At 28.7% G+C, this 17177-nt stretch overlaps 4 protein-coding genes across 4 annotated transcripts; 1 reads left to right on the top strand and 3 right to left on the bottom strand.

Annotated features, from left to right (window-relative positions):
• Positions 1-2062: 2062 nt before the first annotated feature.
• On the top strand, positions 2063-5452 carry MKS88_002370 (protein RIPR; the record flags this gene model as incomplete). Its single annotated transcript, XM_067215373.1, has 1 exon — positions 2063-5452. One exon carries the CDS (start codon positions 2063-2065, stop codon positions 5450-5452), a length of 3390 nt encoding a protein of 1129 aa, XP_067073806.1.
• A 421-nt stretch (positions 5453-5873) lies between these two features.
• Positions 5874-7704, bottom strand: MKS88_002371 (uncharacterized protein; the record flags this gene model as incomplete). The annotated part of the gene is made up of 3 exons (XM_067215374.1): positions 5874-5932; positions 6299-6391; positions 6504-7704. The coding sequence occupies 3 exons, from the start codon at positions 7702-7704 to the stop codon at positions 5874-5876; spliced, it is 1353 nt and encodes a 450-aa protein (XP_067073807.1).
• Positions 7705-8823: 1119 nt separating this feature from the next.
• MKS88_002372 (uncharacterized protein) lies at positions 8824-10050 on the bottom strand (the record flags this gene model as incomplete). The annotated part of the gene is made up of 1 exon (XM_067215375.1): positions 8824-10050. The coding sequence occupies one exon, from the start codon at positions 10048-10050 to the stop codon at positions 8824-8826; it is 1227 nt and encodes a 408-aa protein (XP_067073808.1).
• A 1999-nt stretch (positions 10051-12049) lies between these two features.
• MKS88_002373 (uncharacterized protein) lies at positions 12050-16994 on the bottom strand (the record flags this gene model as incomplete). The annotated part of the gene is made up of 2 exons (XM_067215376.1): positions 12050-15891; positions 16013-16994. The coding sequence occupies 2 exons, from the start codon at positions 16992-16994 to the stop codon at positions 12050-12052; spliced, it is 4824 nt and encodes a 1607-aa protein (XP_067073809.1).
• Between the last annotated feature and the right edge of the window lie 183 nt (positions 16995-17177).

Here is a 17177-nt window from a genome sequence, read left to right on the forward strand (position 1 = left end):
TTTCCTCTTAACCCATTTGTTAGTTCCATAATAGTCAAAATGAATATAGTCCTATTATTCGACTTTTTAAAATATGTTCAATAAGTATATAAAAATAGGAAAGATGTAACAAATAATTAATCCTCCCCTTACTAACGAATCATATTTTTTTCTATCCTTCCTTATAAGGAAAATAGGAAAAAAAAAAAATATAGCGTGAATGAAATAATAAATTAATAGCAACTGCTCACCTCATCTGAATTTTGGTGTCTACTATTTTAAGGGATTACCATTTTTTTTTTTTTTTGAACTCATCTTGTGATGGAATTAAAGGAGAATAGGGGAAGGAAACGGGAATGATTTTTGTGTAAGAGTTAGTAGAAATTAATGTGTTGTTTTCTCATTTTTTATTTTTTTTCTCATTTTTTATTTTTTTTTTCATTTTTTATTTTTTTTCCCATTTTTCATTTTTTTTCCCATTTTTTATTTTTTTTCCCATTTTTCATTTTTTTTCCCATTTTTTATTTTTTTTCCCATTTTTCATTTTTTTTCCCATTTTTCATTTTTTTTCCTATTTGTTTACTTTTTTTCCTATTTGTTTACTACTTTACTTTTCTTACTTCGTTATCCTTCTTGTTACCAGAGCAGTCTAAAGCTTAGGCGAACGTTACTCCTAAAATGTGCGTAATTACTACTATCACTGTTGTCATAATATACATATACACTTTGCATTTTATCTAGGGTAAGAAACATTGAGTGCATAAAATTTATAAGTAAAAATTAATGATGTTGAAATGATTGTTTACTCGCAAAATAATAATTCATTTTGTTTAAGAAAAAAAAAAAAAAAATTATGTTTAAACTTTTTCTACCAGACATTTGAAAATCACTGAGCATTTAAATTTTTGCGCAAAATGAATATAGTTTTTTGTATATTTTTATTGTCGTTGTTATAGTTATAGTTATTGTTGTTAAGATAAAATACCGTTTCCTTTTATTTGTACAAATCTTCTATTTCCAAATATGAATTTATAAAAAAAAAAAAAAAAAAAGGAAAAGGAAAATCTAAAAGGAAAACTAGTGGCCTCCTCTCAGGTACAACAGAAACGTTTTACTATGAATATTTAAAAAATAGGAAATTCAAAAAATGAAAAAAATTAAAATTTGAACTTTAATGTATACATTATGTGTAAATGTAATTTAAAAGGATAGAAAAAATAAAAACTTAAGTAACTCTTAAACTTCCATGGCAATGTTGGAAAAGTAAAAAAATGAGTTTTTCTCCTTAATTCGTATATTTTGTTTTATCCGCATTATTTTTTTGTTCTATCTGCATTACTTTTTCGTTCTATATTCACTATATTTTTTCCTATTTTTTTTATATTTATTTATTTTTTTTTTTTTATATTTATCGAAGTTCACTTGCACTTCCATATATCTCCGTTCCGTGTGAACGATATATAACATGTTTGCCAGGTCGTTAAAAGGGAAACACACCATCCCAATTTATTTGAAGTTACAAAGTATATGAACACCTTAATAGATAAAATAAGAGAAAAAAAATAAATAAAAAAAAAAATAATAATAATAATAATAATAAAAGAAATAAACGGCTAAATAGATAAGCAGTAACCAAATGCACTATTTTCCGCGATACGGAAAAATAAAATAATTCTTAATTGGTCGGGTAAACAGATAAACGAATAAACTGTAATAATTGAATAGGAATAAGTAGGTGCGAATAAACATACGGTAATATATAAATGACGACTGACTGAGCACCGCCTGATAGGCATAATAACACTCTATCATGAAAAAGAAAGTGCAATCTGCTTTGAGAAGAATAATTTCCCCTTCTATGTTATGAATAATCAAGGCAGGGAAAGACCATTCTTAAAAAAGAAAGCAATAGATATGTACATATATGGATATATAGATCTATGAATTTACGGACTGATACTCAGTTAGGTACACGCACATATAGAGTTATACATATCCCCCCCCACACACATATATATATATATGTATATATATATATATATGTATACATACATAGAAAGGTGGATAGAAAATCGAGAGGGGCATGAGTGCTGCTAGGTTCGTGGGCATATACCATAGTCAGTTCTCTAGAGAAACCAAAAAAATGGCCTTCAAGTGGCTTCTAATCTCCGTAATAGTATTCGGAAAAAAGGTACTCACATTAAATATAGTAAATAGTATATTCTACCAGAAGGACGAGATAAACAACTTAACATTTTCACTAGATCATAGAGCAAGAGAAAAAGCAGAAAGAGCAAAGCTACATTTTAAAAATGGGGAAATATCATATGTTTATAGTGATAATGGTATTTCTTCAATATTTACATTAACAGCTGAAAAGGATATAAAAGAATTTTTTTCTCTTAATGAAGACATAAAATCATGCGATTATTTTATAACAAAAGGGGGTTTATTAAATAGAGAAAAAAAGCATAAATGTTTTAGAGAAACGTTTTGTGGAATAGTACCAAATTTTAAATATATAAAAAAGAAAAAAAAAGAAAATGATATTTTACTATATTGTGCTTATTTTAACGAAACACATATAATTATTTATCATGTTGGGAAACCAAAAATTTTAGAACCTAACATAACATATGAAAATATTTTTTTTGAAAAAGATAAAAAGGGTATCATTAATTGTTATGCTATGGATATTGATATACGATATGTACATGTATATGCAACAAATGAATGTGTACATAATTATTTTTTAGAATATATTAAAGAAGCATGTCAAGGGAAAAAATATTGTGAACTTGATTTTACGACAATTAAAAATGGGGAAAATTGTCCTATGAGTAAAAATATTTTTATCACAGTGCAATATACATGTGTAGCAACATGTAATCCTAAATTGAACGAAATTTGTGATATACATAATTCAAACGGATTGATGCAAACGTGCAAATATGGATATAATATGGCAATAGAACTATCTGATGAATGCGAGAGAAATTATACATGTGGTAATAGTGATATTTGTTCTGTTAATGCATACTGTAACGAATCTAGTAAAACATGTAAATGCAAAACTTCCTTATTACCATTCATTTCAAATAATTGTGTGTATAATAACATATGCAAAGTTTTGACATGTCCTGAGAATTCAACATGTGAAAAAGTAGACAATGAAGAAAAAGGAGAATGTAAATGTCAAAAAGATAAATATTTTTATAAAAATAGATGCTATAATAAATATGATTTAGAATTAGCTATAAAGATGGAATTACCTATACGAAGGAGAACATATTATGAACATACATTATATGATGGGTTATCATTACGACCTGAACATATTTATATGCAGTGTGAAAATGGCTACTATATTGAAGTTGTCAATGCATATGCTTCATGTTATCATGTTTCATTTGAAAAAAATTATATGAAATATATAACTGATTATTTAAAACGCGCATGCAATGGAAAAACCAGGTGCGCTTATGGAAATAGTATAGACGCTGTAGAACATATTGACATTGACAATATGTGTAATGAGCATAAAGTCATTTTTCACTATGAGTATTTGTGTGCACAAGATGATAAAATAGGGAAACCGCTCCTCATGTTGGAGGGTTCTACTCTTCCCTTAACATCTCCTCCACAGATGGGAATTATTGCTCCAGGTGGAAATGATATGCACAATTTGTTTGTTCAAATGCAGGGTGGGTCAAAGGTTCACACAGAAGGGGGAATGAAATGGGCAGCAAAAAGGACAATGGAAAGGACAGTCTCAAGCCCAGTGGCACTATCTGTGGAAGAGATTAATCCTGCACAAAGCTATAACAGGTTTAAAAGAAAAAGCGAAATATTCAGAAGCAGGTTTTCAAGTAAAATACGGTGCGATGGTGGAACGATAACAGTAACAACTGCTCTTTTAAAAACAGGAGATGGTTGTGAGGATTTAAATATGACTTCATCTGTTAAGTCTTACTGTGATGGGTTAAGTGATTGTGATATAGGATTAACACATCATTTCGATACTTATTGCATAAACGATCAATATCTTTTCGTATCGTACGAATGCTTAGACTTATGTACATATTGTCCACCTAACTCTTCATGTTATGGTAACAAATATAATTATAAATGTTTATGTGATAGCCCATATATAAGTATTCGAAATAACACCGCTTGCCAAGCACCTACAAATTGCAGCGTTGCAGTGTGTGGAAAAAATCAAGTATGTAAACAAATAAATAATGATCAGTTCATATGTGAATGTAATAGTGGATACAAAAATGTAAATGGTACATGTGTCATTGACGACAACTGTGATCTGTTATGTCCATCAAATAAATCTTGTATAATTGAAAATGGGGAAAAGATATGTAAATGTACTAACGGACTTTCCTTAGTAAATGGTGTTTGTGTATGTAGTGATGATCATATTATTAATAATGAAAATTTATGTATACCTAAAAATAAATGTAAAAGAAAAGAATACACAAATATATGTAAAAATAAGAATGAAGAATGTTCTTATGATGCAAAGGAAGACATTGTAAAATGTGTATGTATGGAACACTACTTTAGAACTGATAGAGGTGATTGTAAACCTATTAATTATTGTGAGAATTTAAAATGTAATGAAAATGAAGAATGTAAAATTGTAAACTATAAAGCTACATGTGAATGCAAACAAAATTTAAAGAGAAATACTTTAGGTCAATGTGTTTATAATAATTTATGCTTAATTAATAATGGGAATTGCCCTATAGATTCCAACTGTATGTATTACTTAAACAAACCACATGAATGTGTTTGTCATAAACAAGGTTTTGTTGCTCACAAAGGTAAATGCGTCTTACTAGACAAGTGTAATGAAGGTAATACGTGTTCAGAAAATTCTATCTGTGTTAATGTAATGAATAAAGAACCTATCTGTATATGCACATTTAATTATTTTAAAAAAGATGGTCTATGTATATTACAAAATCCTTGCTTAAAAGATAATGGAGGTTGCTCAAGAAATTCAAATTGTATATTTAAAAATAATAAAATTACATGTGCATGTAAAGAAAATTATTTAAATCTTAATAATTCATGTGTACCTAAAACTACAAATATGGATAAATCTTTTACCTTCACTTATGATAAAGATGTATCTATTGTACTAGGAAGTTGTGCTATAATAGAATTATTACATATAAATAATCAAATTATTTGGAAAACAAACTATTCAAATGAATCCTATATTTTTAATTATGAATTTCCCACATCTGGACAGTTGATTGCTCAAATTAAAAATCAGTTTAGTAGTAGTATACTTTATTTAAAAAAGAAAGCCCAAAATGATTTTGTCTATGACGACTTTCACATGGAACATAAATCCTGCAAATACGAAAACGTGTTCTTCTACAGTCACAGGGATGGAAATGCGGAGCCGGGTGAACTGGGTGAGCCCTTTGCGCAGGATGCGCAGGGCGAATGACAGTTTCCGTGTTGTCAACAAAATTTGTCCTCACGCAAAAATGCATACACGCGTACATATGTATAAACAAACATACACATAAATATACATATATACATATATAAGTATATATATATATATGTACATACATCAAGCTGCGTGCTTGCCTTACCAATTTTTTAAACACCTAAGAATTTTTTTAAATTTATAACATGCATATGTGCATGCACTTAAAGTTAAACTTATTCCTTAACAAAAACTTTTCGCATGTACATAGCGTGCGTATCTTGATATATGCGCGCTTGTGTACATATATATATATATATTCCCATTCATGCACCTTCCCATACAACCTTCCGTACTACCTCCCTTAATACATACATTACTAGAACTCATTCTTACACTTTCAACAACTAGACCGCTGCAAATCTTGTTATATGATTTACTCCCTCAGACATGTGGCTTCATTCGACGAATTTATTAACCCCATTCCTGCTTTCACTGTACAAAGGGTTCATGTGCACAAATGTAGATATATACGTATTTGTGTATATATATGTAAATATCGTATACATCTGTGCAAAACTGATGCTTCCCCTCGTACGCACTCCAAAGAAACATAGCAAAAGGGGGAAAAACCACTTACACAAATTAAAGTGTTAAAAGTATAAAATGACAAGAATTAACTAAGAGGTATGGTTCAAAATGAAACAAATTTGTCTTAGAACTTCTAGTATTTACGTAGAAAAACAGGTAACAAAAACGATTTCCTGCATAGGTTTCAGTTTCAGTTTGCTCATGAGATATTCGCCCTGAAATTCATTTTGTAACTTAGTTTCCTATCCGTTTTGTCAGTTTAATTCCCACCATTTTTGCCACTTGGTACCCTATCCATTTTGTCATTTGCCTTCCCATTCGTTTTGTCATTTGCTTTCCCATCCGTTTTGTCATTTGCTTTCCCTCCGATTTGTCAGTTGTTCACCCGCTCACCCGTTTCAACGCTATTTTCTATACTAGAGCGAATTTCTCTTCCATTTTTCGAAAAAAAAATCAGAGATCTTGGTTTTTTTACTTTGGCAAAAATTGATATTCAATTCTTTGCTACATAGTAACAGGGGGGTATGTTCATCTGCTTCTTTCTCTATATCCTCGGAAAAATCAATTAAAATTTCAAAGTGCATACAAAGAGGATTAACTACCTTTTGGACGTTTGTATAATGTATATATGGAAACGTACATATACGAAAGAGTCTTAATAATTTAAGAAAATTTGTTAACTCCTTATGGATGTATAGACCGCTCTCATCGACGATCTGACGAGGAGTAGAATGAATATATATTTTTATATTGTATTGTGATAAGTTCTCTAACGCACTATTTTCAATATTCGTATTGTAAATATTTTTATTAAAACTAGGATCTAAAAAATAAAGAGAGTCAATCAAGGACCAAAAAAAGAATTTTTCTTTAGCTTCTCTTAGTAGAGAAAATAAAACTGTGCATCCTTTACTAAATCCAATTAAAATTAGTTTTCCCTTTATCCCTTCTTTCCGATTTATATTGTTACACTCGTTACAAGGTTTTTCTTCAATGTTATTTTTGCTTGTTCTCGTTTCTTCTTCATCAGTGTTTTTGCAAATTTGGGTATCACTCACTATGTCGCTTTCACTGATCGTGCTCTGTTGTCCTATCATATTTGCATCTCTCATCTGGGAACAATTACACGAAATTGTTGTGCCTTTTTTTTGACTTCCTAACAATGTTTTATTTAACGACAGTAGTAAACACAATAAATGTTTTGTACTTTGCGCTTGTGTAGTCTTGTTGTTAGTATAACTCTCCTCGTTCGTTTGGTACGAGTTTTTGCTAGTCCTGCTTATGTTTCCCTCTCGGTCATTTGCACTGTTTGCATGTACATTTTTCGCATTTGTGCTCAGAGATATATCAGATGAATTTAAAAAATTTGAAAAGGTCGAAAAATAATTCGAAAAAGTACTAGGTTTAATAAATACTATATGATCATATAAATACTTCGAGGATATAACCCAAAACAGGGCCTCATAACTGTAACAGTAATCGGTACATTCGTATGTTGATTGTAACTTAAAAGATGTGTATATAGAATTCCTGAAAAAATTTGAATAATCCCCAGGAAAAAATATAATATATTTACTCTCATAATTTTTATTCGTTAAAATGGGTTCCCTATATAATATCGTGTTAAGCTTCTCATTATATCCTGCCACATTATACACACAAAAACTTACCGGCATTTTCGCATTTTATGTACTTGCTATATATATACATGTGCATACGTGTACGCATCTGTGTATACGGGCCAATAGGCGCATATGTGTTAGCTCATACGTACATGTATATGAACCTATACGTACATATGTATAATCACAATATTTTTTCGAAAAATAATTTAAACCCTACATATTTTTATAAAGCAATTCCCACTATGTAAAAATTTTTTTCATTAATGTTAACATTTTTTTAAACTCTATATTCTTGCTTAAAAGCAACAGATTGTCATGTTGAAAAAGAGCAAATGGAAATAAAAAAAAAAAAAAAAGGAAAAAGAAAAAATGGAAGTAACGAGTGAGCAATCGCCATAAGTAATAAGATCGTTTGCTTCTTAAAAAAGACAAAAAAAAAAAATAAAAAAATAAATGAACTATGAATAAATAATGCTTAAATGGTGCATAAACTGCGTACATATTGTGCAAAAATAGTGAATAAATAATACATACATAAATGGGGCAAAATGCACGAACAGGGGGTCATAATGCAGAAGGCGGTTGAAAATGCTAAAAATACTAGTAAAACGATTTTCCAAAAAAAATAAAAAACTCCTGAGATATGAAAATTTACTTTTTTTTATTCATTCAATGCAAATTTTCTGAAAGAACACAAAAAAAAGCGTATTTGCTTTGCTTGTAAAAATTACCTTGCATGTTCATGTAAATATGAACAGTTAATACGCACTTGCAAATAAGCAAATACGTACATATATATATATATATATATACATATGCTTACATATTTATGTATTAATTTCCCCATATTTGCAAACCTGTTAAAATGCTTAAATTTTTCTCCAAAGGTAAAGTATCCCTTATATGCTTGTGACCCATTTTTATATCATTAAAGAGTATGAGATAAAAATTTTTTTCAGAAATGAAATATTAAATGGGTATGCAATGTACCTGACCGAGTAAGGTTCAAGAAAAAAAAAAAAATTTGCTGTTAATTTTTCTCCTATTCTTTTGCAGTTTAATGCAAACTTGAACAATATTTGCCGCATTATTAATTTTTTCCAATCTTGCAATATGTTTTGTGGGCTTCTTTTTCCCTCTCTGGACTTCTTCGGACTTGCGACGCTGCCTCTACTTCCCTTTTAACTCAACCGTTTCGCTGTTCAGCAAAACTTTAGCATGGAGTACGAAGAATGTTGTGTCAATATTATTTTTCGTGGCGGTTATTTGTACGACACCTTGTTTTTCCTTTGCCTGAAAAAATGTTTTGCTATTGATATAATTTTTTTCGTGTACTCCAGAAATACTTAATATTTGTATTTGGTTATTACCTACAATATTGCAAAGTTCTTTATTATTTAATACAAAATTTTTCACAAAATTTAAACTTGAATAGGAGTTTTTATATATGCATATTCTTTTAATGGCTAAAAAAGTGGAAAAGAAAAATGCACACAACATAATTTTTCCTATAATTTGTTGTGTTTCATTAAATGTTTTTTCTTTATTTTCATATTTATAATAATAAGAGCTGTGTGTAGGATTTCCATATATAGGGCATATTTCGTAGCTATAACGAAAGTAGTTATTATATAGGTTATTAAAACTATATATGGATTTATCGTTATACTCTTTTTTTCCTCCCTCCTCTTTTTTGTCCTTATCAGCATTTTTCCTCTTTTTCTTAACCATCATTATGTTGTTTATTTTCCATTTTGTGGTCCCATTTTCAATAATATGAAGAATTTTTTCATCTTTATTAGTCACTTTTTTTCGATCATTTATGTCATACTTTTCAATAAATTTTTTTGCGTTGGAATTTTTTTTTTCTTCTTCTTCATTATCTTTACCCGAAATGAACGACAAAATGAATGATTTTACTTTTTTAAAAAAAAATTTTATTTCTTTTTTTATTAAGTATGGATTTTCTAAATATTCCGAGAAGTCTTTATCTTCTTCAGTGTACTCATCATCATACTCGTAAACATCTTCTGGGTTACCTACGTCCATTTTTTTTTTTTTTTTTTTTTTTTTTTTTTCCTTTTTTATGGCATTTACATTAAGATATATTTTCTCACTGTTAAATAATAGCAACAATTCACATTTAGCTCTATTGTTAGATGAGTCTATATTCCCTTTCTTTTTTACTAGTTTAAGACTATCTTTTTTTGAATAATTTAAATGTAATTTTAAAATGTTTACTGCATCGTCTAGATACGAATGCCGATGATCAAAGTTGTTCATATATTTCACAACAAAAAACAAACCGCTGTTTATAAGTAAAAACCATGTACTCCCCAAAAAAAAGGCAAAGCTGTTATTCCTGTAAAAGTTCAATAACCTTTTATGCACGTACATTTTGCACCTTCAAATATGTTCAAGGAACACTGCGGTATGCCTCTTCCGTTATGCTATTCTTCCGTTCTGGTAATCTGCTGTTTTTGTTCTGTTCTGTCCTATGCTTTCATTATTTATTGCTCTTCATTCGTTATTCTTTTATTGTTATTCTTTCACTTCTTCATTACTAATTTGTTCCTTATTTTGTCATATCTTTTGTCACATATTTTATCTCATATTTTGACATATATTTTGACACATTATTTGTGATTTATTTTGTCACATATTTTGTTACATATTTTGTTACATATTTTGTGATTTACTTTGTCACATATTTTGTCACATATTTTGTCACATATTTTGTTACATATTTTGTTACATATTTTGTTACATATTTTGTGATTTATTTTGTCACATATTCTGTTACATATTTTGTGATTTATTTTGTTATTTTCTTTATTTTATTTTTTTTATTTCACTCACCCCTCCTCTTTGTTTTCTCCCGCGCGCATATTCAATTTCCTACTTTTTTTTTTTCCTTTTATGTATTACAGTAAAATATTTTGTCATGGGTCGTATTATTCGACAGTGTTAGGCTTACCATACAGACTTTTATAGAATGGTCATATATTCATATATTCACATATTCATACATGTGATACTAACCATATATTACAGTGTTAAATTATACAAATTTCGTTCAAGCATATTTGTCACGTCGTTCATTGTTGCAGTTGTGATATTCTTTCTTTCATACATATTGAAGGAATGTTAAATAATTTAAAAAAAAAAAACAAAAAAATGAATGCAGTTTTTTTTTTTTTTTTTTTTTTTTTTCATTTTTTGTTACAATGCGTTTGTACAAAAAATTGTAATTTGCATAACATTTTATTGTTTTTTTGTATTTAATTATTTTTTTGTATTTTATTGTTTTTTTGTATTTTATTGTTTTTTTGTATTTTATTGTTTTTCCCCATTTTGTGGGTTTTCTTTTTTTTTATATAACTTAAATTATCGAAAATGTTAAGAGATTCATAATTGTGATAGGTTCTCAGTATAAAGCTCATTTTGATAAAGTACTCGCAATGACGGTATCTCATATGCACATATTTGTGTGTGCCGTGGAGGAGGGCATGTGTACATGTGTGTATTTGTGTGTATCTGTATTTGTAGGCGTATGTATATATTTCTAGGCTCGTAAAATAAAGTTATTTTTCCTCTTTTCAAATTTTTTCAAATTTTTAATATCTTGTCAGAGTAGTAAACTGCCTATTCAACTTTGTATTAAATTTTAATTTTGACATTGTTAACATTTTTACTGCGAGAGCAGGCCATTGAAATTTGAACAAGTGATATAACTACTCAGAGTAGCTGCTCGTGCTCGTACATATGAAGGAAAATCGGGATGTACGTTCGATTAACTCTTTTTTTTTTGTCATATGTTTAGGGGAATACATTCTTAAAATGGTGCATATTAAAATGATGCATATTTGCACTCCATAAGGAAAAAAATAAAATAAAATATAAAATAAAAATTAAAAAAATTAAAAACAAATTCATAAAATGAATAAGATATATTGTGTAAAATACGTGAAGTGATGTAGGTGAAGTGGAGCAAAAAAATGGGGAATCATAAAAAAGAGCATTCGCCAATAAAAAAACAAAACAGCATGAACATACGTAAAAACTGTTTGTGCTTATGTGTTAACACATCTTTGTGCATGTGTGTATGTGTGTGTGTTTATATGGCGCCTACCAATTCAAAGAACGGGTTGATACAATTTAATTATTCCCCTTTTCCCCCTCCAAAAGAAAAAAAAAGAAAAACACATATTTCAACAAAAATAACAAACACGGAATGGGGAAATAAGGTTTTATAAATACATACGTGTTCACATGGAAATACATGAAAATGTTTTATGTACATGCATTGCTTATGTATATATACACGTCCACATGTCTACATACACTAATATGAAGCTCTATTTTCACCCCTTTCCACACGCGCACACACCCTTTCTCATCGGTGAAAGTATAAAAGAGATGAAAACACGGATAACAAAAAAAAGACCAAAAAAATATTAACATAGGGAGAATTATAGACAGACATTTTGAGAATATAAAAAATGCGCTCTATATTTTTTACGCTTTTATTGTTCTCTTTCGTAGATTGTATATCTGTAATAAAGCTGTTTGTATTTTTTATTTTTTGTACCTTGAAATTTTTCTTTACTTCACTATTTTGTATTGTGTATTTATATATAGGTGGAATAATGGCTATTGTTTTTTTATTATTTTTATTATTTACAAAATTATTAAAATTAGATGAATTTTTTTTATTTTTTGTTATAAAATTCATGCAAATAAATTTTTTATTTTTTTTCAGCTCACACTTTTGTACATGAAAAAGCAAAATATGTTTTAACATTTTATGAAATATATTTTCCTTTTTTTTTTGCTTTTTTTGTTTTTTCCTTTTTTCCATAATATATTCTTTTTTATTCTTCACATTCATATATTGAATAATGTAATACTTTGTTGTTAAATTTCTGTGCTTTCTGCATATGGATTTATAATTTACAATAAAGTCGTAAAAGACATATTGAAAAAAATTTTCCACAAGTAAATGTTTTTTTATTATATCCTTATCTACGTCTAAATTATTACATAAAATAGAGTATGGATAATACAAATATATATTGTTGTCTTTGTTGTTTTCTTTATTTTTAAAAGTTGAATTATTCTTGTTCTTATGCTTGATACAGTCATTTACATTACTTCTATTTAACAAACCTTCAATGTATTCGTCATATATATCCATCTTGTTAAGGGAGTTCTTTACGTTGCAATATGTATGCCTACAATTTTCGCATCGGCGAGTGCCCCTTTTATATCTATGTTTCTTTCTCCTTGAGTTGGTATAATATTTCTTCACTCCTCTATCACTCATAACCTTTCCACTTACTCTATCAGAATTGGACGAACTCAAAATTATTACATCATTGTTCAGATACTTTTTTGTCATTGTGTTTCTTTCATTTCCATTCTTGCAATGTGCACCACTGCTGTTGTTACGGGTGTTACTGTTACTGTTATGGCTGCTCTTGATATTGTCGTTACTGCCATTTTTGCTACCACTTTTACTTTCACCTTTGCTATCACTTTCATTACTCCTCTTATTGCTATCTTTCTTATCTCCGTCAAGGGATATAATCTGCTGCTCCTCGTGGTGCACACTTGACATATGCAAACCTGATTCCTCACAACTGTTATTGTTCATACTGGTCGTTATACTCTTATACGTGTAAAAGTTCATAAAAGACTTTTCAACTATCTTATTTTTTAAATCATCTTGTTTTGTTTCATAATTAAAATAATGCAAAATGAAAGGGTAACTGTAGATAGGAGAAAATGGAGGAAAAGAAATTTTTTTTTTTATTTTTTTTAAAAATGTTTCAAACGGTATTTTATAGTTCATGTAGTAATACGTCTTCTTAATAATATTCTCGACATTTATATCTTTCCAATTCATATTTTGAAAAATATAATGTGTTTCTGTATACATATTATTATATAAGAGATCCTTTTTTTTTTTATTTGCTAACTCAAGTAATTCTTCCCTTTTATATAGTATTATGGAACCAGTAAAGTAAATAATAAATATACCATCGTTAGACAATAATGTATCAAATATTCTTGCTAGTCTATCAAACTCTGTCAGAACATGCGAATAATATGTAACAACCCAGCTCAAGCAAAAAAAAAATTCAGTTCCACTTAATTTCAGGGAGTCTCTAGCTATTTCATAATTTCCGACTTTGCTACTTTTACCTGTACTGTTCATGCGTTCGTTACGACTAATGCAGTTGTTACAATTGCTGATTCGGTTATTGCCATCATTACCAGTAGAATTATTACCCCTATTATTATTTCTACCACTAGTGCTACAATTCGCCCCAGCATTTGCACTGCTACTAGTGTGCTTCAAATTTTCATGCTCCTGCTCCATCTGCAACAAGCAGAAAACGTCGTATACTTCCTTGTCTAAATATTTTAACAACAACCCTATGCACTTAAAAGTATTTTTAATTGATACATCGAGTGATAGTGTTAAGTAATCTATCATGTAAAATAAGAGAAATCTTTCACACAATAAATAAACTATGTACTCCTTTTTTTTTTTTTTTTTTTTATATTTTATATATTTTTCAAGGTCAATATTATTTAGTAGGCATATCTTTTCTATATATTTCTCTTCCATTAGAAACATATTTTTAACGTTGTTAATAAATATGTCATGATCATCTCCCCTTTTACTCTTCCCTTCCCTCCTCCTCAAGTCGATACCACCTCCATTACTACTGCTATTGCTACTACCACTACTGTTATTGCTACTACCACTACTGTTATTGCTACTACCACTACTGTTATTGCTACTACCACTACTGTTATTGCTACTACCACTACTGCTATTACTACTACCACTACTGCAAATAACATCGTTGCTACATTTTTTCTCATTCCCTGCAGCGTAAACTCTTCCAACAGACTGGTCATCGGACGGATCACCTCCATGTGATACGCGTCTATCCATATGTTCTGTATATTCCTTCATTTCATCAATCCCATGACTTATATGAACATGGTCATAATAATTTTCAGTATAGTAGTTGGTATTTCGTATATATTTAACATCTTTCGAAGGAGTAAATACTGCACAATTGCTACCAGTTGCTATGCCACTTCTATACCTTTTTGTAAAAATCAAATTGCATATTTTATTTACTACAAATTTTGATATGAAATATTCTAGGAAGACATATTTTTTATATCTTAAAAAAAAGTTATGAAAATATACTGTTACAAAAACAAGGCACACATCATGAACACCTTGTGCATAAAAAATTTTATTAGAATGTTTATACAAAATACTACATATAACATTTTTTAAAATATACTGGTATTTTTTTTTTATTTCATATATATTATATTTATGAATATTCCATGTGTTTACACTTCTTTTCACATCTTTTTTAACCTGCACACGTTCATTTTCTTCTAATAATACACTATCAATTATCCACTTATTCAAGTTTGAATTAAAATTATAATTATGTTTAATATTATCTTTTAAATAAGATAAAATATCATTTTTACTGCTTAAGTTATCTTTTCTTATGATATAATCTACTATATATAAATCTACTTCTAGCATATTATTATAAATTATTTTCAACAATTTTATTATGAATTTTTTGTTTTTATTTTTATCAAACGTTTCTTTTTCTTTATCTATTTTTAACAAGAAATTTACAATTTTGTTTGACTCTTTTTTAATAGACTTCTTCGCTTTTCTAATTATTTCGGAGTTAGGTACTCTGTTCATTTTTCTTTTCATTTTATATTTTTTATCTGAAAAGAAAAAATTAAGTACATGCGAATTTTTACTCTTGGTCTTATTTTCTACCTTCTCTTTTTTAATACAATAAATATCACGAGCACATTTAAAAAATTTTCCTGACGAGAAAAATTGAAGGGGACACTTTTTTCTCTGCATCTTACTTGACTTATCTACTGCTGTGTTAATATCATTGGAGTAGTTAGAAGCGAGCGATGATAAAGATGATGAACCATGAGTAGAAGACGACGAACTAACACCATCGGATAAATACAACGAATTTTCCAATGAAGAGTGATCTAATGAACCTAAGGGAATGGAGGGTAGGGGTCTCGTACACGATACAGATGAAAACGATTTTGTTGACGAGCTGTAGGAGAAAGCCGAATCGTAGTACTCCATCTCCCTTTTTTTTAAGAAAATTGGATTCTTAGCATTTCTGCTATTGCTTCCACTGCTACTACCTTCATTGTTGCTTCCATCGTTATAATTGTCATTTTTTTTTTTTTTTTTTTTTTTTTTTTAATTCATCTATGTTCGCGTTCCTCGACTTAACATTTTGCGTATGTAAAGCGCGCTTCTCACACCGGGGTGCTCTTAACTCCTTTCCCCCAACTGCATATATGCTACAACTCTGTTTATCACTAGTCCTTAGGAAATATTCACAATGATCAGTTCGATTGGTAGCATACCTGATGTTAGTTATGTTACTACTGTTAGGGATCTCATTTTCCTGTAGTTTCCTTTCATTACACTTGCCCAACAAACTTGCTGCATCCCCCTCCTTATAACCGACACAAGTGTTAATCTTTCCGCAATTCAGCCCATAGGAAGAAAGAAATTCCTTCTTTTCCTGGCATGAACAGTTATCATAATGGTATATTTTATTCTGCTTTTGTTTTTTCGATACTCTATTCCTTTTTCCTGTATTATTATGTTCCCTACTTATACAAGTTGATAAAAAAGAATTTTTCGATTTTTTTTTCTTCCATTTTAACTTGAAATGTTTAACATAATTGATATATTTGAATTTTTTTTTATATTTCTTACATAATATTGATATAGGATGTTCATTATAATTTTTTTCCTTCGATAAGTTAATATTAAATCCTAATAATAGTAACCACAATTTTTGTCTTAATTTATTATTCTGAAATCCACCTGGTGTAAATGAAAAAAATTTTATTAACTCATAGAGTTTTCTTTTTTCATTTGTTGTTGCATTTTCATATATTTTAAAAATTTTTTTTAAATATGTTAATTTCTCATCATTCGTTTCTTCATATTTATCAAAATGATTTTTATATATTGTTACATTATTTAACACATATAATTTATTATCATGCCCATTATTATTTACCATACAGTGTTTCTGAACATATAATATATATCCATTTTTTTTTTTTATTTGTAATTTTTTTTTATCAAATAATTCACTGTCACTATAATTTTTTTCTCGATATATAGAATATTTTATTTTATTTTTTTTTTTTTTTTTATACAAATTGTCAAAATCTAAGCAGCTATAATAGCCTTTTGCCCTTTGTTTTTTTAAAGGAACTTTCATATTATAACTCCTTTAAATATACTTACTCATTTGGACATACTTTGGCGGGAGAGAAGGAGAAAAAATGGGCAAATAATGCAGCAATAATGTAGAAAAAATTAAGTAAAAATAGGGAATTAATGAAGTATATATGAAGTACAAATAAGGAAAAGAATGTATGTGTGTATGTGTGCGTGGGTGGGA

This window comes from Plasmodium brasilianum, chromosome 8, assembly GCF_023973825.1.
Source record: "Plasmodium brasilianum strain Bolivian I chromosome 8, whole genome shotgun sequence".
In the NCBI taxonomy this organism is placed as follows: domain Eukaryota; phylum Apicomplexa; class Aconoidasida; order Haemosporida; family Plasmodiidae; genus Plasmodium; species Plasmodium brasilianum.